General features: G+C 41.1%; 1 protein-coding gene and 1 long non-coding RNA gene across 8 annotated transcripts in view; one reads left to right on the plus strand and one right to left on the minus strand.

Annotated features, from left to right (window-relative positions):
• Positions 1-24,384, plus strand: part of RNF38 (ring finger protein 38) — a 155,039-nt gene that overhangs the window by 98,084 nt on the left and 32,571 nt on the right. For both annotated transcript variants that reach the window (XM_075931273.1, XM_075931272.1), the window contains exons 3-5: positions 14,964-15,157; positions 19,108-19,321; positions 22,712-22,879. In XM_075931273.1, the coding sequence (XP_075787388.1) occupies positions 14,964-15,157; positions 19,108-19,321; positions 22,712-22,879 (576 nt within the window). The remainder of the gene's footprint in view (positions 1-14,963; positions 15,158-19,107; positions 19,322-22,711; positions 22,880-24,384) is intronic.
• LOC102453365 (uncharacterized) overlaps positions 1-24,384 on the minus strand; it is an 86,336-nt gene that overhangs the window by 5,910 nt on the left and 56,042 nt on the right. For 2 of the 6 annotated variants that reach the window (XR_012904570.1, XR_012904566.1), the window contains exons 7-8: positions 14,935-15,138; positions 4,087-4,185 (exon numbers count right to left, since the gene is read on the minus strand). This is a non-coding gene — a long non-coding RNA (uncharacterized LOC102453365). Of the gene's footprint in view, positions 1-4,086; positions 4,186-14,934; positions 15,139-20,496; positions 22,993-23,468; positions 23,633-24,384 lie in introns of all 6 variants that reach the window. The other 4 variants (XR_012904569.1, XR_012904567.1, XR_012904568.1 and 1 more) reach the window with 4 other exon arrangements.

The following is a 24,384-nucleotide window of genomic DNA, read 5'->3' on the forward strand; positions in this document are numbered from 1 at the left end:
CTGAGGATTCTTCTGCCGCTCCGTGCTGCTGCTCTGTATCAGTGGCAGCAGTGTGGGGTTGCCAGGTAGGAGCTGGTTTGGTAGGAGAGCCATTTTTAAAACCAGCTCCCCTTGTGGACCGGCTGCCTGTCAACCCACGCTCCTGGATCTAATGCGAGCCAGAACTGAGCTGGGTGGCCTGTCCACCTGGCTCCTAATACACTTCAAATGCAGAGCCGCAGCAAGTGTAGGTCCCGGACCTGGTGCAAGCTAGGACTAAAAAAAATTACTGGTGGTGTGGAAATGCCAGTCAGTAGTATTAACTGATAAGCTTTTGCTTATCAGTTAATCGACTACACTGTTACATCTTAGCATTAGGGATGTAATATTATTGCCCTTTTTTCCTTTCACATCCACAATACAGAAAAAAATTAGAAGTAATATTAATATGTACGTTGTTCTAAAATTCAAAAAAAATGCTTTGTCTAGTTTGGTTTGGAGAAAAAGTATATATAAAGACACTGGCAATATATTCTGCCATTGCGTTAGAGGTGTGATTGAGAGAAAATGCTTCAACTTTGTTTTTGTGGTGGGTCCAAGGTGACTGAAAGCTTATCTAGTAATGGGGAATCATTCAAGAAAAACATGAAAAATAAGAACATTGAAAGTTACATTATGCAGGACACACATAAATAAATTGGGACTATCGACCTTCATGCTTGAAGATACAAACTCCTCATAAAGAAAACTTCTAGTCACTGTCAGGCACAGAATAGACCTCTGGACTGGTGTGATCCCTGAGGACATTATTCATTATCGATTAATGGTTACTGATTGTTAGTGAATGGCTCATCTTCACAAATATGGTGCTGTTTGCCGTGGTGTTGTTTCTGTGCTGGTGTCAGGTTATTAGAGACACAAGACAGGTAATATCTTTTATTGGACTATTCTGTTGGGGTGAGACAAGTTTTCAAGCAGTTGGTTGCAGTGATATTAACTGCTTTCTTTAGCTTGTATTTCAGTGTGACACTGAGTATCTTTCCAAGACCTGAATAAGCTCTGTGCAATTTTGAAATGTTTTGCTAGCACACTGTTTTCCAAGGTGAGTTTGTATCAAAACTGCCTCACTGGAGTGTCTATTTTATCTCTTGGGGGAGAGAACTGCCTTTTCAGTCTGTCTTCTCCTGTTCGCCCTCTTTTCTAATAGTGAGATCACAAGGTCATTAATATCAACTTGTTTTGCTCATAGACTAGTTTTCCCTAAGCCATGTGAGTGTGGCTCATATTGTTACAGAATTATGCCCAGTGACCAGTACTAGTCAGCTGCTGAAGCAGGACTCTTGTGAAGAGGTGAAAATGCACTCAGGCGTGCATCACAGATGTCGTCTTCACCTGAATTGTCCTGATTGGGAAGGGTCTGAATACTCTTTTGAGCAGTGGTCATGGAAGCCAGTGTGCAGTGATAAAGGGATTTAAACAGTTTGGTTTCTTGCTTGAACCCATGTTATACTTCACCTTTGCCCACTTCCTCCATCTTCAGACTCAGGCGTGTGTTGGCAAATAAGGTGGATTTATCTAGTGCTATCACAGGCCTCCCTGGGCTATCTTGGCAGGTTCCTGGATGTTCGTATAAAATGACCATGACAAGCAATGAAGGTGCAATTTTCAAAAATATCTGGGTGTCAAGAGAACTTTGTTCCCCACTATGGTTTTGGGTGACTCCACATGACCACTTCTGCTGTGGCTCCTGAAGCCAAATACACAGGTGGAGTCTGTTCACCCGTACATTCTGCAGGTGAGGGTGGTGCTGCAGTTTGATTCTTGACACAGAGGGATTATTACATGGATATTTTCTCTTACCCCTATGTCACAAAGGCCCTTCTTCCTGCTCTCACCACTGGCACACAGAGAGGTGCACAGGCAGATTCTCATTCTCTGCTTCTGTGTGGATGGAGAAGTTAAGGGTTCCATTTGTGAGTTTCCTTCGCTCACCTGAAGGAGGGGACTTTTTTTCTGCCTTTGGCCTGGCCTCAGTACCAGTAGGGAAAAGGCTACTTTTTGTGAAGGCGTTTTTTTGGGGGGAAAGCAAGGTTCCATGAAGTACTCAGTGCTGAAGTGGAAGCAGTACTAAAATCAAATAGGGGGCACTCCTGATTTGGCTCAGTATGCACTATGGCTCCCCTTTTTTCCTCTCTCAAATCGGTAGCAAGAAAACAGACACCCTTCAGGTTCCTGGAATAATCTTTTTGTGGCAGAACCTTTCTTTCTTTGTGGAGACGTCCTGACTTGTGATAGCAGTTCAGTGGTGAACGTGCAGTGATTGAAATATTTGCCAGTTGAGCTTTTGCATAATATATATCGTAGCAAAAATGGTGTTCCACAGTGGTATTAGAGGCAGCAGTACTTGTCACCACTTAAGTACAGTAGGCCAAACTGTTGCATGTGGGCTGTTGCTTCTGTTCATATGCTGTATAAATTAAAAATGCTGGGCACATAACTTAAAACTGATAGAGGCAAATCGAGGTTGGATCATATAGATCAGAGTTTCTCAGCCAGTGGTTCGAGTACCCTTAGGGGTACTCGAGGGAAGTTGGAGAGGGGGGGAAGGGTACGTCAACACAACTGAAATTTGGAGAAAACTTAAATTTTTGTTAAGTTTTACAGAGCTTTATTATTTTTGTACTTTTTACACCCAAAAATTTAATCGCTGGCCCGGCTATGATTAAGTTGTTTAAACAAATGTGTTACAACAGTAGAAAAATTTTTTGTCTGAAAACTGTAGGTCCTGGGGGTGGGTAGGGGTGTGTGTGTGTGTGTATTTTTTAAAGGGGTACTTTATTTAAAAAAAGGTTGAGAAACACTGATGTAGATCATCAATGGGCAACCCAAGCTAGTGAGTAGGCCGCACGAGTGGCCTGCCTTCATCTCCGTGGGCTGCAAGATTGTCATATTCAAGATGGTCTCCCAGGACAGGGTAGTTTTGCTAACTCTGCTTGTGTACCTACAGTTTGCAGGGTATATTACCTATTTAACTGTAGCAGCACTTTGATTGGATGCAGTGGGAGGGCATGGCTCTCACGGTCAGTGTTACGTGCAATCAGCACACAACTCACTTCACCTGCTCTGGCTTTAGGTGCATGTCACTTTAGTAACACCAGCAGGAAAAAACTACACACGGACACGAGCAGAATTTGGCAACCCTGCTTGTGAGCAACAGTAAACAATGTCTCATGGCCACATGTAGAATCCTGATGGGTCGCATATGGCCCATTGGCCTCAGGTTGCTCATCACTGATGTAGATCTACAAACTAATCATTACTAGCTGTGTTTTTGTGAAGGCATTTCTTGTTACCTTGTAGCTGCTTTCTCTGTCATCTTAAATGTAAGTTTTATCAATTATCCCATTGACCTAATTTGTATGGTGTAGTGACTGCATATATTGATGGGGCAATAATTAGTAATTGTAGCTATGAAGTATCTGTGCTTTTGTGGTGAACTTCAGTTGTTTAAGTGCTAATTTTTCATGATTTATTAGCTTGTATTAATTATGTTGAAGACGTTTAAGGTCAGTGCAATAAATCACATCCCTATAAAGAGAACATAAATCATACTGCATTTTGTATAATAAACATGCACGCCAGCTTCAGTATCCAGTTAGGATCGCAGATTTGGCCAAGGAGGCAGCGGAGGTTGTATAGTATGACATAATGCATGGATTAGAGATTGCAGTGTTCTTTGACCTTGATCTAGTGATGGGGTTGGAATATCTTTGGAATGGGCATGAGCTGCAGAGTGGGGGCAGTGCAAGATGTGGAGGTGGTCTGAGTTGGTATGCGTTAGTCAAGTGGAAGAACAGGTGCAGAGACAGGTGCGATCATACTTTCTTCAGCCTTTACATCATTAAATATTTCTCTCTGAAATCCAGTGTTAAAGGCTGGTTTCCCTCTTCTGTATGAAGTAGTCCAGCACATGTTATCTCACTGTCTGAACCTGTCCTGTTTACATAACATACATAGTTCTGGTCTTGGCTTCCTTGACCGACCGGTTGCATTCTGTCATCCCCCATAGATGTCCAGGAAACCTTCTTGTCTTTTTTTCCCCCTCACCTTTTCCTTGTCTGGCCAGTGGTCCAATACTGGCATCTTGTGTCCAAGATCCCCTGCCCTCTTCCCTGCTCCAGGAATACCTTGGGGCAGTACTGGTCACTGCAGTGCAAAATAGAGAGGGTGAGTGTTAACTGTAGCACTGTCCAAGGAGTGTAATAAAAGTAACCATTTCCGTTTGTTCTCAGTTCACATACCTTCCTATAAGCTGTTAAATTAGAGGAGATAAAATTAGATTTCGTACCTTTTATAAAGATAATAGGGGGAGGATTCCTGGCCAGTGGGAAAGGAAGCGTTTGAGTCCCAGCAAGGGAAGCCAATGTTCTTTAAAAGTGCAGAGGGGAAAGGCTGTTAGGTTTAAACTCATGGGCTTGTATCAGGAGCCTAGCTCTGGGAATGACACATCTGTGAAGTTCTGTGGGAGTGCATTGAAATTTGCATTGCCCCGCATTTGATGGGCAGGCTAGACAACTGCCTTTTGTAAATGAATTGCAGATACAGCTTGACGGCCTGGGGAAAATGAGGGCTAAGATTAATTTATCTCTGAAGAAATCTAGCATGTCTTCGTGTTTGGCAGCAGGTAGGAAGGGTAGTGCAATTACACCTTCAACCTTTGTGACCTGCATTGTACTGTAGTTTGCTATCAAATTACACCTGGCTGCTGTTCATGCATTTAGTAGAAATGCAGGGTTGAAATATGATTGTAGGTAGGTAAGAACAACAGGCTAATTAGGTGCCTCAGTCAGGCGTGGGGGCTGAAGGATAGAATATAAAGCAAATGCTTTGCTCATAGTGTTCGGAGTTCTCTTGTGTTTACAATTTGTGCGTTATGGTATGCAGCTTTTTATTGCCGAGGCTGATTCTACAGGGATAAGCACTGGGGAAGATGTTTAGGGTTCTAATGAAAACTTTTGCGCCCACACAAAATGTCATCTATCTACTTAAACTTAAAAACCAACCAATAGTCGGGTAGCACTTAAAAGACTAACAAAACATGTAGACGGGATCATGAGCACTGTTTTCCAGGTTTATTCCCATCTCTCTGTATTTAGGGTTATGTTCATACAGATCTTTTCTTTTTTCCAAACTAAATCTCATTTTATTTTACACCCACATTTTTGGTTTGTCCCCTTGTATTTCCATTGTGATGCAGGTCACAACTTTTTAATTGAGCAACATCAGCAAATTTTATGGTATGTTTACTCTTTTTCTCCTAACATCAATCCCTGTTGTGCCCCACTGAACTCCCTAGCACTAGGGATGTTAGTGAAGTAGAGTACTCAATTATTCGCGCTCTCCCCCTCCCCCCCCAACACACACTTCTGTATCCGAGGTAGTGGGGGCAGGGTAGGTTAGGCTGTTGGGGCAGCGCAGCCCCTGTCTGTGAGGGTCCCCCTGTAGGTCTGTCTTAAAACGCAGAGCTGTGGCATGGGTGGCTCCCAGAGCCAGCCTGAGCTGGGACTGCTTAGTCCTGGCTATAGGAGCTACCCCCAATGAAGCTCTGCAGGGCAGCCCCTTGTCAACTAATCATGTAGTCGATACAAGCTTTATTGACTACACGATTAGCCAGATAATCGCAATTTAACATCCTTACCTAGCATCCTGGCTTTTTTCACACTTCTGATCAAATGAAAGGAGGATTGAGGGGCTCAGTTACTGAAGTGATGTGAGCGTACAAGTACTGGAATAGATACTAGATTCTGGCCTTTACCATTTTGTGTCTTGTAATCTGTTTTCAATCTACGCAAGTGATACCAACCAGTGTCAATTTATATTTTAATTAAGGTTTTGAGACCCTGTTAAATGCTGTATTAAAATACAAATGTAGGACATCTGTTTCAGTCCCTTCTTCCACTAATTTTGTAGTTCTGCTCTTTAAAATCAATCTAGTTCTTTTACTGATTAATTTTATTATTTATTTACCTGTTTGGCTAGCAGTTAGCTTGTTACTCTTTTTTTGCTTCCCAGACAGCAGGATCAGGCCTGCATCTCATGGTTCTGTTGCCAGGAAGTGGACCATCTAAGGAATGTACGGGGGGAGGGGAAGTAAAAATAAAGTAACTAATTTTACTTTAGAAAATGAAAATTCTAGCCTTGAAGTTGCCCTTTCTGCTCATTCCCTTTGAGGTATCTGGCATTGTCCGCTGTCAGATGGAATTACTGAGCTGAATGGACTATTGGTCTGACCTAGTATGGCTGGTCTTATAGAAAACTCTTATGAAAAGAATAATTTACAGAAGAACCTTCTGAACAGAGTGGGGAATTTGTCCTAAAGTACTTGACTGTCTCTCCTCACATCTTGGTCTATTAGAGTCCTAGGTATGAGAACCAAGTCATACAAAATCTGAGGAGGTAATATCAGAATGCACCAGTCAGGATCTGGGGGATAGAGTAGGATGCAAGATGAGGAAAGCAGGATCCTCAGAGTTGTGCAAAAAATTAAAAGCATTTAAAGACCTGATAGAAGCAATTATTCCATCAATGTTTTGGTAGGAAAAGAAATAACTTTGCCTGAGGTTTCTTTCATTGCATTAGATCAAAGATAAGTCCTTAGCAGTCTGAGCCATGGCAAAATTGTTTGTGGAGTAGAGAAGGAAAGCTTCCTTTTAACTTTTTTCTTTTTATTGCTTCATGAAGAAATATTTCTCAGGGAGATGCTGAGAAATGTTAGTTCCTTTAATAGTGGTTGGGAAACACTAGATAAACCTTAAGTCTTGAGTATGCCTAAGTGCCGTAGTACCATATCAGCTTTGTCACACTTCCTCCTGCTCACCCACTTGAGTTTCAGGTTTTTATCTCCTTCAGCCAGCATACCCCACTAGTTTCCTCCTGGTTAGGAATAAAAAGCACAAAACTGCCCAGTCACTGTCTTGGTGAGCCATATTGGTGTCCTCAGAAAGAGCAGGAGTTAGAGAACAGTATATGATGAAAAAATCAGCTGTACTGCTTCTGGAGGGTATCTCCTATTGAGAACATTTCTGACCTTAATAAGAAATCACATATGCTCAAGTCTCCTGCTTGTTAGGAACTCTCTCTCCTTTTGGCAGGGTAGATTACATGGGAAAGGGCTTCTCTTGCCCACACTAAAAGGGTTGGCTAACAGGACTGTACCAGAAAACACTTCTATCATTGAAACAGCTTATACCAGCAGTTATTTGAAGGGTGTGCTCAAGGACAGCTGGATCCAGCCCTCCGTTTCCTCAATTGCCATTTCCAGTCAGCCCTGGACCCGTGTCCCTTCAGATTGCTGAGTTTTAGACACTATTTTTTCCAGCTACACCATGAAGTTTTCAGTTGACCACCCATCCCACCCTTCTTCCCTATCTCTTTGCAGGGACCCCTGTCACAAGCAACTCTTCATTCAGAAAGTCAAAAACCTCTTCCACCAGAGGTCAGAGGAAAAGGTTCCTCAGCACATGGAAGGCAGGAGATTCTACTTCCACTCCTTCCTAATTCTAACTGCAAAAGAGGGACTAAGGCACATCCTAGACTGTTGCCTCAACAAGAGACTTATATTTTGCACGGTCTCTCTGACCTTCATCATCCCTGCTCTGGATCCAGGACACTGGTACACTGCCCTTGATTTGAAGGACACCTACTTTCATATCTCTGTTTGTTTTTCCAGAGCACCGGTTATTCCTTCATGTCATGTTGGGTGGGTACCATTTCCAGTTTACGGTGATGTCCTTCAGTGTTGGGCCCTGAGAGTGTTTATAAAGTTCATAGCACCAGAGGTCGCTTACCTGAAACATCGAGGAATCCAGCTATACCCATACCTCCACAATAGCTGGTCAAGGCTGGTCCCCAGTCAGGTGCAGAGGCATCTAAACCTGGTATGTTCTAACTGTCGTGACCTAGGGATGATGATGATGAACAAGTCAACCCTAACCCCAGTACAGTATATAGAATTAATTGCAATAGCCCTTGACTCCTCCCAAGCCAGAGTCTCTCCTCAAAGCACAGTTCTGGGCCATGGCAGATCTCATCTCAAGCCTGTGGGCCCACCTGCTCTCCACTGCCCATAATTTCTGGGACCGTTGGGCTTCATGGCAGCGTGTACTCGCATGGTCCAACACCCACATCTCTGCCTCAGATCTTCCAGATGTGGCTAGTTTCTCCCTACATGCCCAGCTGACTCAGTATACGGTTAGGATTCTGAACAGAATCGTCTCATCCCATAGCTGGTGGAAGGTCCTGCAGCGGTGAAGGAAGGAGTTCCCTTCACGGCCCCAGCCTTGACAGTGAGGCCTGGTATCGGGAGCACATCTGGGCACTCTCGGTACTCAAGTTTGCTGGTCCAGTCATGATCGTGCCCTACGTATCAGTGTTGCGGAGCTCAGGATGGTTCGTCTGGCCTGCTGAGCCTTTCTGCCTTAGATTCAGAACATGGTGGTCCAGTCGACAGTGCAGAGCCAAGTTGTCTGCTGGGAGTCTCTTTGGGCCTGGGGCTTTTTTCTATAGTACAACATGCGTCTAGTAGCTGCTCATCTTCCAAGAATCAAGAGTGCTTTGGCGGATCATTTGAGCAGGACATTCTTGTCTTGCATCAGTGGTCCCTCCATTCAATGGTGGTCAGTTCCCTCTTCGGCAGGTAGGGGACTCCTCAGGTGGACCTGTTAGCATCCAGGCAGAACAGGAAATGCCAGATCTTCCGCTTGATTTGTGGGCATGGACAGAGAAACCCTGTCTCCTCAAGCCTGACCTGTTGTCCCAGACCTGCAGCAGTCCAACCTGGCAGCACTAGATCTAATGGCCTGGTGACTCTGTGACTGAATGGACTGGAGCAGCAGTATTCGGATGAGGTACAGTGTTTTCTCCTGGGGAGTTGGAATCCCTCTGCCATGGAATCCCTCTGCCATGGCTATTTATCTGGCGAAGGGGAAAAAGTTCAACTTCTGGTTTGCAGAGAAGGGTGTCTGTACAGAACAGGCTCCTCTGTAGCTTATTCTTGATAACCTCCTGCACTTCAAGCTCCAGAGATTGTCCTTATCAGTCAAAGTCCATTAGCAGCCATCTTGGCCTTCTATACGCTGTTTGCAGGTAGGTCGATTTTTTCTTATAATATCACAGCCAGATTCCTGAAGAGCCTAGAGCATTTCTTCTCATACATCAAGGATCCCATCCCACCATGGGACTTGAACTTGGTGCTGTTGCAGCTTATGCATTCTCCGTCCCCCTCTCCCCTGCCCCAAGCCCATAGATTCATTTTCTCTCCTCCTGCTTTCTTGGAAGGTTGCATTCCTCATTTTGGTGACATTGGCCCATTGAAGATCCAAGGTTCAGGAAATCCTCTCCGAATTGCTGTACATAGTCTTCTATAAGGACAACGTCCAATTTACCTTAGTTTTTCAGCACTGTAGCAAATCCAAATAAATAAGAATATTTATACATTAAAAATGTGATGCCTCTTCCTAAAGAAAGCTATTTCAAATAAAAGGATTCAAATATGTGACAGATACATCCAGCCCTAAAATATAAAGACCATTAGAGCTACAGATTTCTCTTGAGCCGAAACATGACATGAAAAAGTACGCTATCTTGAACTCCGAATCTAATTATGAGGTGAATTGATATTCTGCTGCATGTCATCAATTTCTTTAAAAAACTCTCATGAGACTCTGTATTTATGTGCAGAATTGTATAAACTAGGGATGGAGGGAATGTTTCGGAATAGTCTGTCTGCATGCCAGTGCAGACCTAAAAAGAAGTACACTCCGAGGACATGGTGAGCTTTTACCCCATGATGTCTCGCAACCTAATCAAGGATCATATCCTTAAATCTAAAACTAAATAAGCAGTAATTAGTCTGTTCTGTTGGATATTGTTCTCCTCCCCAATTTGTCATCTGCCAAGTGGCATGGAGTAGAGCCGATGTTGCTTCACTGTGTACAATGGGTTCCCTTAGCTATCTTATTCTGTGAGCCTTTGGAAGTGGCTCCCTTCTGCCTCCTTGCAGCAGCTGGGGACCACTGCTTTAAGAACCGGCTTAGGCAGGCTCAGCTGCAGCTCTGATATTCACCTGCTCTGGCATGCAGAGCACTTATTTCACTGGTTCATTTGTTGACTCTTCAAGCTGCCAGTTCCTTTATTGAGGTATAGAGCTAAGAGATCTGCTGCATATGTGCATCCTGGGGTGACTAAATTATGAAGGTTTCATTGACTCAGTAGCAGTGCAGATGTGGGGGTTGCAAAGAAGGGAAACTGACTTTCACCACCATCCCCATTCTCTCTTCTAGCAAATAACTTTGAAGCTTCATTTCTTTGACACTAAAATTGAAATCAAAGATTTTGTGGAGGATGGCTGCAGCATGCAACCCAGAAACCAGGCCTGAGGGTTGTGGTACTGGGGGGTATGGGACTGCAAGGCATCTTAGGCCTTATCTCCGCTTACTGGAAGATCAACACTATGGAGATGGATTTCCTGTGGCTTGATTTAGCAGGTCTAGTAGAGACCACCAGGTTGCAAGGAGTAAGGGAAGTCAATGGGGGAGTTTTCTCCCATTGAAACCCCTTCTCCCCTGTAGCAGGGGTGCTGCAGAAATTCAAACTAAGATACGTTGACTTTAGCTATGCTTTTCACATAGCTGGAGTTAAGTACCTTAGTTTGACTTTGTTCCCTTGTAGAGCTGGTCTTAGAACTTGTCTAAGTTTGGAAATGTTTTCAAGCGATGTCACCTGGCACATACAACTGCTGAGATGTAAAAAGCTCCATGTAATTCTTAGAACTTTAGGAGGAAAGGAGACCATTTTGGTAAAAACTTTGCTTTTCTAAAAAAGGATAAGCTGCTTGTTCAGGCTTTCTCATAAGAGCACAAAGATGAGCAGCATTAATATAAATCATACTGAATGGCTGTAAAAAGTATTCAAAAGCATAATGAATGGTTACATCAACAATTTGTCTGGATTTCACTCCATTTCATGCTAAATAGTACAAGAGGAGGACCTATTTTACAAATGGGTTTAATTCTTTGCTTAATAGTGGCATGGCTCCATATTGGTATCTCCGTTTGATAATGTCAGAGTGCGCAGGTGCAAGGGAAAGAGTATAGATACACTTTGAGAGCATTACTTGTGAATTTCCTGACTTTTATGGATTTAATTTCAGCCCTAATTCTGCCTTGGCATAAGCTTCATCATCTTTTAGTAGTAACATGGGACGTGTATCATGAAGTCTTTCTGGCATTGCTGCTTTGATGTATGAAATGTTCTGTTTTGTGCAGATGTTGCTTGCTCTTCTAGAAATTCATGTTTGAATCAGTATAATCTTTTAGTTCCTGGCTTTTCTCACATCAATTTATGTAATTAATAAAAATAAACTGGATCTTCTATAGCTATCAGGCAATGTTATTCTGTTCTTGCTGCTTGTTTGACAGCGATTAAAAACAGACAACACAAGAACATATCAGCAAAATAGAGAGTCCAGGTACTCTGAGCTGGCCTGTTGAACACTGGCATGGTCAGCTCACCTTTTTTGTGTTTAGGGTTTGAGGAGATAGATGTAAATGTTGCTACAAATGACATAGTGTACAAATATAGCATCACATTTGCCAACTTTAGGGTATTATAGACTGCAGATTTATAGTTTGTGGCCAACTCTGCCATGGTGTCAGTGAAACTGAAATGTAAACAGATCTTAATTTGTATGGGATTTGTTTCTGCCACTAATTCCCTGTTACTTTTTACGGTATGCTCTTGTAACCCTGTTACAATCATCTCATGAAAATTGATTTCTTAATTAGTCAAGAAAAAGTACCAATATTTTTTCTTAATGACACTAATTTATGAAGAAGTTAGGGTTTAGCATTAGGTTATTTTTTCAGTTAAGAAAAACAATTTGCTTTTTTAAAAGCATGCTTATAATGTAGTTCAGGAAATGATTTCATGGTTATTTTCTTTCTAATGGAAGGCAAGTTGGGATGGAAATACTGTTTAACATAGAAGGCAATTAGCACATGTTATGGAGTTTTGAGTAGCGCTGTGCTAAAGTCATTTGGAACGGTGAAGGGGTAACTGCCTAGCAGCTTGTTAGTTTGGCATGTCTCTGCCATCTCTAAACTCATGAGCTGTGTTCTGGGTTTGGATTACATCTCCTCAAAGAGAAAATAACCTAGGAGCCACTGTTGCAGGCTAAATATGCTTTTTGGACATTTGGAGGCGCTGGGGGCAGGAGTGAGGGATATTTAAACATTGAGTGCCAAAGGGTGCAGATACATGACATTACCAATGCAAAGGTGGTTAGCAAAACCGTAGCTTTAAAGCATTCTCACCAACAGTGGTTGGTACAATGTGTGTCAGGAGTACAGTTGACGGTGTACCATTTCCTAGGCTTTACCCCCTCTGCCAGCTCATTGTACACTTTGGTCTCATCCTCCCAGCTGTAACTGTTTTCATGTGGTTCTCTGTAGTCTCCCAGAGTGTCTGGCCTTTTTGCCGTTTCCCTATATGCACATATTTCTGGATCTCACCTTAAGCATACAATTCCCTTTTCCAAGACTGTCTTTGGAAATTCTCATTTTGGCTATGAACCTTGAAACCCTGTCCTTGTGACTTTTAAATATAATTTTTAAAAATCAAAGTAGGAACTTGAAGCATACCAAAGGTACTGCTTACTAAGCTTTCATGCTGTACCCTTTTCTCCTTCCTTACCACTAGTAAAGTTAAGCAGTTGGTGGAACAATTGGGAAGAGGATTTTGAATGTAGTTTTGAGGGAGATCAAAGAAGCAGCTAAATCAATGGAATGATAATGGGAAACTTCAGGTACCAGCATCTAAACTTTTCAAATATCACAGTGGAGCAAGATTTAGAGAAATAGGTTGCTTGATGTATGGAGTGCTTCTTGGAATACCTCATCCTAAAGCACACATGAGGAAAGGTTTTTCTTCACTTACTTCTGAGATACAGAAGTTGGTCAAAAAAGTAATCCTAGCCTAACAGCTACTAGTGATTTATAATTTAAGTACTACATCCTTAAGGCAGAATATCATATAAAAAATAAACCTGTCACTGTACACTTAGCATTAGAAAGGGAAAAGAAGGGTGCCTTAGAGCAAAAATGTATGAAAGTAAAATCCTTAGTTTGTAATAGATACAAAAAGAGTGTGTATTCCTAAACTGAAAAGGAAAACAGGAAGATTAGAGAGGTGGTTAATTGTCCAAGATGAAGAGAAATATTCACACCACATATGTATTCTTCTAAAAATGGAAATGCAGCATTAGTGAAACCGATACATATCATGTAAACCATGGCAGGTAAAATAAAGTATATATGCACTTGTATGTTAAATGAATGGAGATGCCTATCTCCTAGAACTGGAAGGGACCTTGCTTGAAAGCTCATTGAGTCCAGTCCCCTGTCTTCACAGCAGGACCAAGTACCATCCCTGACAGATTTTGTCCTAGATCCCTAAAGGGCCTCCTCAAGGCTTGAACTCACAACCCTGGGTTTAGCAGGCCAATACTCAAACTGCTGAGCTATCCCTCCCCCTCTACGGTTTTATGAGGACTTGAGGGATTTTTGAAGAATAGATTGCCACAGAGACACAAGTTCTTGAAGTATTTCTGAAGCAAAGCAGCTTGCAAAAGAATGAGTAGGTCATGGGGGACTATAGGTTGAACCTCTAGTCTGGCACACACTGGTCTGGCAACATCTGGTGCCCAGAATGATTTTAGTTGGTCGGTTGTGCGCTTCTTGTGGGTATGGTCAAGTTTCCTGAAGTCCTGTGAAGTTTGTTTTATAGTCCCTGTCTTGAGTGCTGTTGTTTAGCTCCGTTAACCCTAAATGTGTGGTAAGAGCCCAGTAAGCAGTGGAAGTTCTGGTAAAGCTGCTAAGTGTAAGCATGTTTTTATCCTTTATCTACTTATTTCCTTGTGCCGATATAGTCCTATATTAAGCAGCATTGCAAGCGCTATTCCATTTATTTGCCTTAGTGAAAGAAAAAGAGACACACCCACTCACTATAATATTGACTTCCCATAGTTCAGCAAATTCTCTCATTTGGCACCAGTTAGGTCCCAACAGTGCCAGACTAGAGAGGTTCAACCTATATGAGTAAAAAGAGAAATTGAGGTAGACAAGGCCATAGCAGAGAAGCTGAATTTTCTCTGCATCAGTTGTCTTTGTACCAGAAGATGTTGGGAGATTATTGCCCAATACCTATTATGTCAGATAATAAAATTGAGGTGGTGTTGGAGCAATTTGGCACCCCATAGTCTGTTAGAATTCTTTGTCAGCAAAATAAGTGCTTGGATCAGGAAAAAGGTAGGCAGCCAGGTAAGTTTTTCAAGTAAATTTACATTAACTTAGCTGACGCTTTTGTCCAATTCTCTGTAAGCTTGTTAATTGTCAGTCTTGTGGTAACAAGTTAAAGGCAGGAGACACATCTGAGCTGAGTTCATAAAATTAAAATTGACCGCGGTACAAATCCGACGTGTAAGATGGATAATGATCATCCTCTTGGTGGATATTGGGTGCATGTGTTGACCTAAAACTCCATATGGCTACATATTTAATGACTGACAAATATGGATCCCATTGGCATGATATTTGTACTTAGCCAGCAACACTTTTTTGAAGAGCCTATACATTAGACCCTCCCATCCTCATTCTTTCAAAGCAAACTTTTTTTTACCTTTGTATCTTTGATCATTTTGTTTTTAGCACAATATTAGAATTTTAAAAATATTGCACTAAATTCTTTAATACAAATGTAGTTGTTGGGAAACCATAAAGAGGTTTCCATTGCCTTTATGCACTGTTTAGTTTTGAATGTAGACAGTCTACTTCAGGATTTTCCCCCAGAGATGTAACCTGCACTAATAGTACAGAACAGTGTGTGCAGGGTGTGACTCACTCAAGTGGGTTTATTTTTTGAATTTGCAGAGTGAAGACAGTCCAAGTCCGAAGAGACAACGCCTTTCTCATTCAGTCTTTGACTACACAGCAGCATCACCAGCCCCATCGCCGCCAATGCGACCATGGGAGATGACATCAAATAGGCAGCCTCCTTCAGCTCGACCCAACCAACATCACTTCTCAGGGGAACGATGCAACACACCTGCACGCAACAGGAGGAGGTAAATGGGTTAGTCAGGGTGTGGAGTGGTTTCTTGCTAGCCTTTCTGCTGATTCAGGTGAAGTCTTTTTCAAGGCAGCAGTAATTCATTAGCATTAGCAGGAAAGTAAACCTAGTAGAAGACTCCTGGTTATACAGTACAAGGTGATAAATGTTGCTAGGTTTGTTGATAAACATTTGGTGGTATTACAGCTGGAAACTGGCATTGGAAGTAATTCATGAAGTCTGTGTATTGTCTTACTGTAATTTGAATGGACATGGGTGGCTAAATCTTAGCACTCTGTTAGAAATCAGTTTATTGCTTTAATACTGTGCACTACATTAGTGCTTGTGCATGCAGATAATGTGTCAGAAAAAAACAAAAGCTAAAGATTCCTATTTCTGCACAGACTACTACTATAGGTTGAACCTCTTTAGTCCAGCACTCTTTGGCTTGACGACAATCATGGTCTGGCATGATTTTAGTTAGCTCAGTGTCCGCTTATCATGGATGTGGCCATGTTTCCTGCAGTCCCAAAGTTTGTTTGCAGCCACCAGTCCTGGCTCTAAGTTTTCTGTGCTGCTATTTAACTATAATTTACTCCTAAATGTCTTCTAAGAGCCCAGTAAGCAATGGAAATGTTGGTAATGCTGCTAGACAATATTGACATCCTGTGTCGGGCAAATTCTCTGGTTTGGCACCGGTCAGGTCCCAGGGTACTGGACAAGAGAGGTTCAGTATGTGGTGTAGTAGCAATAGTTGTCTGTCTGTCTGTCTTTTTTTTTTTTTTTTTTTTTGTATAGTGCAATAAACGTATATGGCACTGACAAAATTTACAATTTTACCTTTCCTACTAACTGTACAATCTAATTTCAAATGAGAATGAATAAAATTGACAAGATTGGTGCAAGTAATACCATGCGATTGCTTAGCTGTGTGGTGCATTTACATTTTTGTTTGTTTTGGGCTGTTGTTCATAAGCCTTTTCGAAGCAGAGATTTTAGAATAAACTCAATTAGTCATGGAAGAGTAGAATTTTGGATGGCTGTGTTGAACTGGTGCCTGCACCAGTGGATTGTAAATCTTAAAAATAAAGACCTCTTCTCTATTCTAGTTAAATATCCAAAACACAAGTGTTTGCTCCCTTACAGTGTGTTTTAAGCTTGTGTTAGGTGACACAAACAGTTCCAAAACACATTTTCCTATGTTCACTTCAGAAGAAAGTGATATTTTGGCTTCTTTTAAAGTTGGAAAACTGGCACCTTTCTATTAATGCAAAAGACAGACTTTCTAGGCCAGAAACAGACCCTCTTGATTCCCAAAGTTAAAGATTGTCAACTGTCGCTTTGTTGTTAGTTTATTGAAGCTGTAGTATATTGTTAAAGCTGTCTTCAGGAATCACACATCCTGGAAACTTCAGGTCATAGCTTGCCAAATTATATTTGTTTTCGTATAACTAGTAGTCAAAACTAATAATGCAAGCCAGAGAGTTGATTTCTTGGATTATTACGTAGAGGCAATGTGATCCAGTGGATAGGCAATTGGGTTGTGACTCAGGAGACCTATCTTTTATTCTCAGCTCCTGCCATCATGAATCTGTTTCACCTCGTCCTCTATCTTGTCCGTTGAGACTGTAACCTTCTCAGGACTGGAACTCTCTGCACAGTGGGCCTAGAAATTGCTTGGGATTTCTAGACACTATCGTCATTGTAATACAAATAAAAAATGGATTACTATATTAGTAAAATAAGCTCGGTGGGATTTTACATAATTCCGTTTAAAAGCAAAGTTAATTGGCTTTCTTCCCATGATGAATTTGCTTCAGTTTTTATCGGGTTTAGTTTCTGTCACTAAGTGTGTCCATTCAAAAGTGTTACTTATCGAACAAAACCTGTGCATACGCTGACTGGAAATTTTTGAAGTTGTTACCAAATGGCTAGCAAATGAATCAGTACTTCCAGCATAAAGTATTTTTTAAAAGTGAGAACCCAGAATGTTAAGTAAAAGATAAGTGCAGGTTTGCTTTGCATGAGGCATTCCTAGTAATTCCAAATTAGTCATCTGCTGGAACTACACATCTGGAGGCTATTTCAGAGTTTCACCTAAGGAATGTGACATTTCTTTCAATTCTGCTGTGTATATGACCACCTAAAACAAGTCTGTTTGTATCAAGGTCTGGTTTTTTCAGATTTCTATGTTCTATGCTGCCTATAAACCAGTAAATAGAAAAGTGCCCAAAAAGTGTTGACAGTTTTTGCTGTAGCTATGTTCCCCCCCTCCCCCCTTCTGGGTAATTAACAGAAGTAAAGCTTGACAACTGGGACTACTTGTGGAAAGGTAAAGTCAGAACTGAAGTCAAACAAGCTACTGTCTGAAGATAAATGGCAGGGGAAACTAGGGCATCTCTGCTTGCTAAATTTTTTCAAAATGTTGAAACTCCCATTGGTGACTTTAACCACTCCTGAGAACTTCCCCAAACTCAAGGCCTTCCTTTATATGACATTACAGCTTTTACACTGAGATTAGCGGAAGAATAGCTGTATAAATCAGATTAACAGTAGCCGATACCAAGTTTAAAGGTGTAATCTGAATTCATTAAAACTGAAATCTGCTGCCTGCATTACTAAATAAAATATATTTGGTAATAAAGTAATAACAATTATATAGGTCTCTCTTATCTAACGGTGTAAAACCTTGGAACAAGTGTGTTTTGTGTATTAGAAGTAATGCCATTTTTAATCATTTAAAAGCAGTCACTAACGTAAGGAATACCTGAATATCTTGGACAAGTTAATTTATATTCTAACTGACTGTGATATAGAAAACATTCTGGTGACATATGTCACATTCTGGTGACTTTCACTTCAAAGAAAAAGTGCCCCATGCTAGAGGTTTTCTATGTGGCTCAAAGGGTGACCTATGTCAAATGTGCCTTTCCCTGTTCTTTGAAAATCTGCCCCAAATATAAAACTTGGGGGAAAAATGCAGTTTGCACATGTTTTGTAGAACTTGCTAGAGTGCAGCTAAATTTCCCAACCATTTCCTTTACAACGGGCATGCTCCAGGTATCTTTAATTCATCATTTTCTGGGTGCTGACTTCACTCTTTGGCAACTGATTTGCTGAAGGCCTGAGCACTGACAGTTGCAAATAAAGTCAATACGAGCTGTACTTTGCAAACCAGAAGAGCTATGTTGTGATCCATATTCAGGTCATAGGTAACTCAAAATGAGTGGATAGATTATTAACATAAAAATGTCTTGGTTCCTCATTTTAGAGATTAATACCACCACTTTTGCTCACTAGTGGTGTGAAAATAAATGAATGTTTTTGAAACATTCATCTACTACATTAAGTGCCATAGAAGAAGCCCGTGAAGAAGTTGTACATTCTGTTTTCAGACCAGGGTTTGAATAGTGTACTGTGCAGTAAATAAGGCCTGAGGCCACACATTGAATAAGGAGGAGAAAACAAAATACTGACTAGCCGATTAGTTGGTGAGCACCATCCGATCTGCATGCTGAGTGAGTCAGGTGTCTTTTGGAAAAACAGTATGTAATCATATCTGTTGTCATGAATATGTACAAGGTTGCACAAGCAATCTTAATACTGGCATTTTCTAACTTTTGAGTGAGTGATTTGACAAACTTCATGTTCTTTTAATGTATTGCATCCATACGGTATCTGTATAAAAGTGCTTACATTAATATAGCTCATGCTGGTTCTCCTGATTGGTGTGTTAGCTACAATTACAGTATACTGAAATAATTGCATCTAGGCTAAGGCTTTTATTGGTGTACTACTGTCGGTTTATAAAAAAAAAAACAACACATCCCTAGCTGACATGACATAATGTTGACAGAACTGTCTAGTATAGACTTGTCCTCAGTGTTGGATTATGTACAATTTTGTTTCAGAAAGAAGCCTGTAGCTATTTGGGTGACACGTTTTCTTCTTCTAATGTGTTCCCAGTCCTCCTGTTAGACGCCAGAGAGTGAGAAGGGATCGTCTGTCTCGACATAATTCCATTAGTCAAGATGAAAACTATCACCATCTCTCCTACGGACAGCAACAAGCAATAGAAGAGCCCCGAGCCTTCCACCCACCGAATGTATCCCCCCGTATGTTGCACCCAGCTGCTCATCCGCCACAGCAGAATGCAGTGATGGTTGATATTCATGAACAGGTATGAAAGTGTTGGGCTGAATATGCTAAGGACACTGCATTTCTCTTAAGACTTTCAGAAACGCCAAGTAGCTGGCACAGAAGACAGAACACTGTGGTAACTACTGCTGGCATCTGTCATGGCAGTTTCTTCTAAAAGTCATAATGGTGTGCTAGTAACATACAGCAGATGAAATAGAAAATATTGGTTGTAAAAATAAATAAATCAGAGAGCCTGTCAGCAGTGAAAGTTACCATTTGGCCATGGCAGCCAACAGCATGGTTACAAAAACCTTCAAATCAGACCTTGAGAAAAATAGTTCTGCTTCTGAGGTGAATTCCATTTGAGAGGAGCTGTGGTAGCAAGGAAGTATGTACTTTATCTCAGTGTTTATGAAGTCCTAGCTTTAGCTAGGTGCTTTTACAGGATTAAAATAGATGATATAAAAATAGAATTCACGGTGCATTTAATTGACGGCCTACATATGGATAGGATAGACTCATTTTCAGCCCCAAATCTGTTACTCTAACCCATGAGTTGCTCAGTCTCCAAATGCCCGGAACAGTTACGCTTTGAAGTATGTCCCAAAAGTTAAGCTTTGGACTGAGAGACTAACAGTGGAGCAGATTCCAGAATCAAAGACCTTTGGCGAAAATGTCCCCTAGCATAGCCTCACCCTTCGCATTCAAAGATTTATAGATCAAGTGCGTTTGTTGGCTGTAACAATGTAAAATTCGGCCTGTAAACTAATGAGCCCCATGCAGATAGTAGATCACTTGTTTATGTACTCTGTGGGGTGCTGTTCTCAATAAGCAGACATCCACATTGTGCACTTGCCAACAGTACTTCTGGCCTTCTCAGAATTTTCCTTCATGTCTGATAAGTGATTAGTTTGCTGGAGCACCCCAAAATAAACTCCAAATTTGTCCCCTAAAGCTGGCTGGTGAGGTTATATTAGGAAATGTATTGGGAAAGCAAGTGTTGTTTCTTGGCATCCTCTGGAACAGTATGTTGGTGTTGCTTTGGAGACTTGTGGGTCCTTCATGCCGGTGCTTGACATGGACTCTGCTGCAGAGAAAGGATCACTTCCTCCTGTACACCATGGGCTGGTCTGCTCTATGAGCAGTAGTCCTCTCTTGCAGTCATTGCCTAGAAACCTGCTAACCCTGGACAAAAAGTCTGCAGTGTTACCTTACCCAAGCTAAGTCAGAGGTCTCTTAGACTGTCTCTCCAGAATATTTTCACGACAGAGGTATGCAAGACTGAGGCTTGGAGTTCTAGTCAGTCATCTGTGTAGTGATACTCATGATGCTGTAGAGCAGGGGTCTCCAAACTACGGCCCGCGGGCCGGATGCGGCCCGCGAGGCCCTCTCATCCGGCCCGTGGAGACCTTTTTGTCTACGGAAAAAAAATTACGGAAATTTACGTGTATCCTGCCAAGATCAGCCGCCGCTTACGTGGACGTTATGTTTTTACCGAATTAAAAGAGGACTGGTGGGTTTTTACCAGTTTTTGCCCAAGGAAGACTTTCCTAATGTCAAAACTTTTGCATCAAGGTACCTTTCAACCTTTGGAACAACATACCTGTGTGAACAAACATTTTCAAGAATGAAATACGTGAAGAACAATTTGAGAACAAACTTGTCCGATGATAATCTCAGGTCACTGTTGATGTTAGGGACAACAAATCTAAAGCCAGAAATGTCTGCTATTTTGGCATCCAGGAAACAATTTCACCATTCACACTAATACAGGTGTTCATGTGTAGTGTATCAATGTGTTATTAAATAATAACTGAATAAAATAATATTAAATAAATAATTAAAAACAACATCCATGTTTTGATTGTTTTTTACTTGGACCTCAAGTGTGTAGTCGGCCCCCGAACTGCTGTTTGATAGTTAATGCGGCCCTCGGGCTGAAAAGTTTGGAGACCCCTGCTGTAGAGGATCAGGAGAGCAGTTGTCTTTATATCAGGACTGTCAATTGGAGTTAACGCAAAACAAATTAACTCAATTAAACATTAGTTGTCATTATATTGATTTTTAATTATTCTAAGGAAGCAGTAAAGTTCATATAAATGTTTAGTATGTCTGGTATGTAAATAACTTGCAGTGCCGACTACAACAATGCCATGAGAACACCTGTTTGCACTTTCAGGTAACATGGTAAAGAAATAGTAGACACATTTACAGGCAATAATTCTAAATAATTTGTTTGTCTTAGCATTTGGCTGAACAAGAAGTAGGACTGAGTGCACTTGTAGGCTCTAAAGTTTTACACTGTTTCAGTTTTAAGTTCAGTTATGTTAAAAATCTACATTTATAAATTGCACTTTCACTATAGAGATTACATTATCGTACTTGTATGAAGTTGAACTGAATTTTTTTCCAGTTCAAATATTTGTAATAAAATAATATAAAGGAATCACTATGCACTTCTTACTCGTAATTGAAATCTATGTATTTGAAAATGTAGAAAACATCCTAAAATATTTAAATACAATTCTGTTATTGTTTAACAGTGTGATTAAAACTGTGATTCTTTTTAATTGTTTGATGGCCCTAATTTATGTTTGTTTCCATCTGTGTACTGGATTGCTCCCCCTCATTAATTCTTCAAGAAGGAAGCAATTCATGAAGGAAGAAGGGTTTTACAAAATAATTGCCTTTTATGGAGCCATGTTCCTTGTCTCTAGTTCCTTGGAGTCTGTACTGGATATTTCTAGTATAGTGTAAGAAACCAAGCAGTAGCTGGGGCTGTCTGGGCACGTCTAGACTACATCCCTCTTTCGATAGAGGGATGTAAATTAGGCACTTCGAAATTGCAAATGAAGCCGGGATTTGAATTTCCCGCGTTTCATTTGCATAATCGCGTCATGGCGCTCTTTCAAAAAAGCGCAATTTGGAAAGTAAAACCGCAGTCTAGAGGTGGTTCTTTTGAAAAGGGAAGGCTGTAAATCTCAGGATCTTTTGAAAATGCTGGATCTGGCATTCTCAGACCAGCAGTGTGGATCCTTATTGGGAGTTAGATCAAAGAACCATAGTTATAGGTGTGTAACCTTTCCAGCTTTTAAGTTAGCCTTTATTTTTATCCACTGTGCTATTGCATTTATTTTAGACACATTCCTGGAGCTTTAGCCTTAGAGTGGGAATACACAGAGATGGGTATCTTGCCAAAAAAGAAAATCTGAAGTTTTTCCTTTGATATCTCTGTGGAAAATCATTTAGACACTCTTCCTATGAGAGATTGGAAGATTGTTTAGCTACTTTTACATTTCTCCTTCTGATTTTAATAGGCTTTTATGTGGGAGGTACTGCTTCATTTTTAAATATCAAATCATAACTCTTTAGACCCCTCCAAATTGAGTAAATTAACAAAATTACTGAAAATTGTTTTCTTTCCATGCAGATCCACCAGGGCACAGTCCCTGTCTCCTACACAGTAACAACAGTGGCACCACATGGGATTCCGCTTTGCACAGGCCAGCACATACCAGCTTGTAACACGCAGCAGGTCCCAGGATGTTCTGTGGTTTTCAGTGGACAGCACCTTCCCGTTTGCAGTGTGCCTCCTCCGGTTAGTAGGTTTATAAATGACAGAGCTTTTCCATCTCCATTGGGTGGGGTGGGCAGCCTGGAGCTTCCCCTTAATGTGGTTTTGCAGTTGTCATCTGTGAAATCCACTCTTCACTGGGCCAAAGAGAAGAATGGGGTGTATAAGCAGGCCTTCTAGCTTGATGCAGCGTTGTGTGGGTTATGTATTTTTTTCTTGTGGTGCAGCATTTTCTTATGCTAACATAGTTCTGACTTGAATTAAAAACAACTTAGGCCTCCAGTATCTGAACATACATCAATAGGTTCATGAAACAAGTTCAGAAATTTGGACGAAAGGGTTTTTAAAGTTAATAAAATAGTTGGAAACCCATTAAAATAAAAGACCCCTCCCCTCAAGAGATTGTGTGGCTAGACAAAATAAATCCTTCCATCTACATCTCTAAATTAATAATTTGTGTAAATACTAGCAAGATTTAAAAAAAAAAAAAAAAAAGACTAACACAGGCCAAAAGCTATTTCAACTGTTTGGAAACACATTAAGAAAGCAACTGTCAAAACATCCTTGTTTATCTAGCAATCACGTTTCTCCCAAGTTGCTGAGAGCAGAATACCTGACTTGCTTAGGTAGCTCTTTCCTGTCTCAGACCCAAAATGCTATGAACAGTTCATCCAGTAATAGTCTTCAGGTATGAGGTGGAGAATACCATCCAGCTCCGTGATGTGCATGCCACCTTGTTCAAGAGACAGTTATCCTTAAGTGCTGACAGTTCACTCCCTATTGTACAAGTAACAAATTAAGTGGATGCCACTCCAAGGAGTTTTCTCAAACACCCTGGAAATTCAGAAAACTGTCTTTTCATATGTGTTTTAAAATAAGGTGATAATTCATATGGAAGTAACCATATGTCTACACTAGGAATGTTAAATTGTGTTTAATCAACTAATTGACTAGCCAATGGAATTTCCATCGACTACTTGATAAGGGGAAAACTGCCGAGCTGTAGCTGGGAGCTAACCCCTCTGTGCTTCAGCCTTTTAAATGTATGAAGAGCCACCAGGGTTTAAAAGGCTGTAGCACAGCTGGGGGTGGGGTTGGGAAGACCAGGTGTGAGCAGGGAATCAGCTGTCCCGGTTCGCTGCTGGTCCCCCCTGCTGAACTCCAGCCTTTTAAATGTATGACAGTGGCTCTCCTCCCCTTTTCCCTCCCCCACCCCCATTGCTGTCTCTGATAGAGGTGAGGGGAGGGAGAGGGAGGAGAGTGACTAGTTGTCACTATTTGACTAAGCTTATGCTTATTGGATAGTCAACTAGTTGCTTACATCCCTAGTTTACACCCCAGTATCATTTAGAACATGTAGACTGGAAAAACATCTTTGTGTTCAATTTAGGGATGTAAAAGTGTAGTCGATTAATTGATTAACTGATAAGCAAACACTTATAGGTTAATGCTATAGACTACACACATTTCCCTCCCAAATTGCCAGCAGTTCAGCTCAGTTCTGGCTTTCACCAGGTCCAGGAGCTCAG

This window comes from Pelodiscus sinensis, chromosome 6 (genome assembly GCF_049634645.1).
Source record: "Pelodiscus sinensis isolate JC-2024 chromosome 6, ASM4963464v1, whole genome shotgun sequence".
Lineage (NCBI taxonomy): Eukaryota > Metazoa > Chordata > Testudines > Trionychidae > Pelodiscus > Pelodiscus sinensis.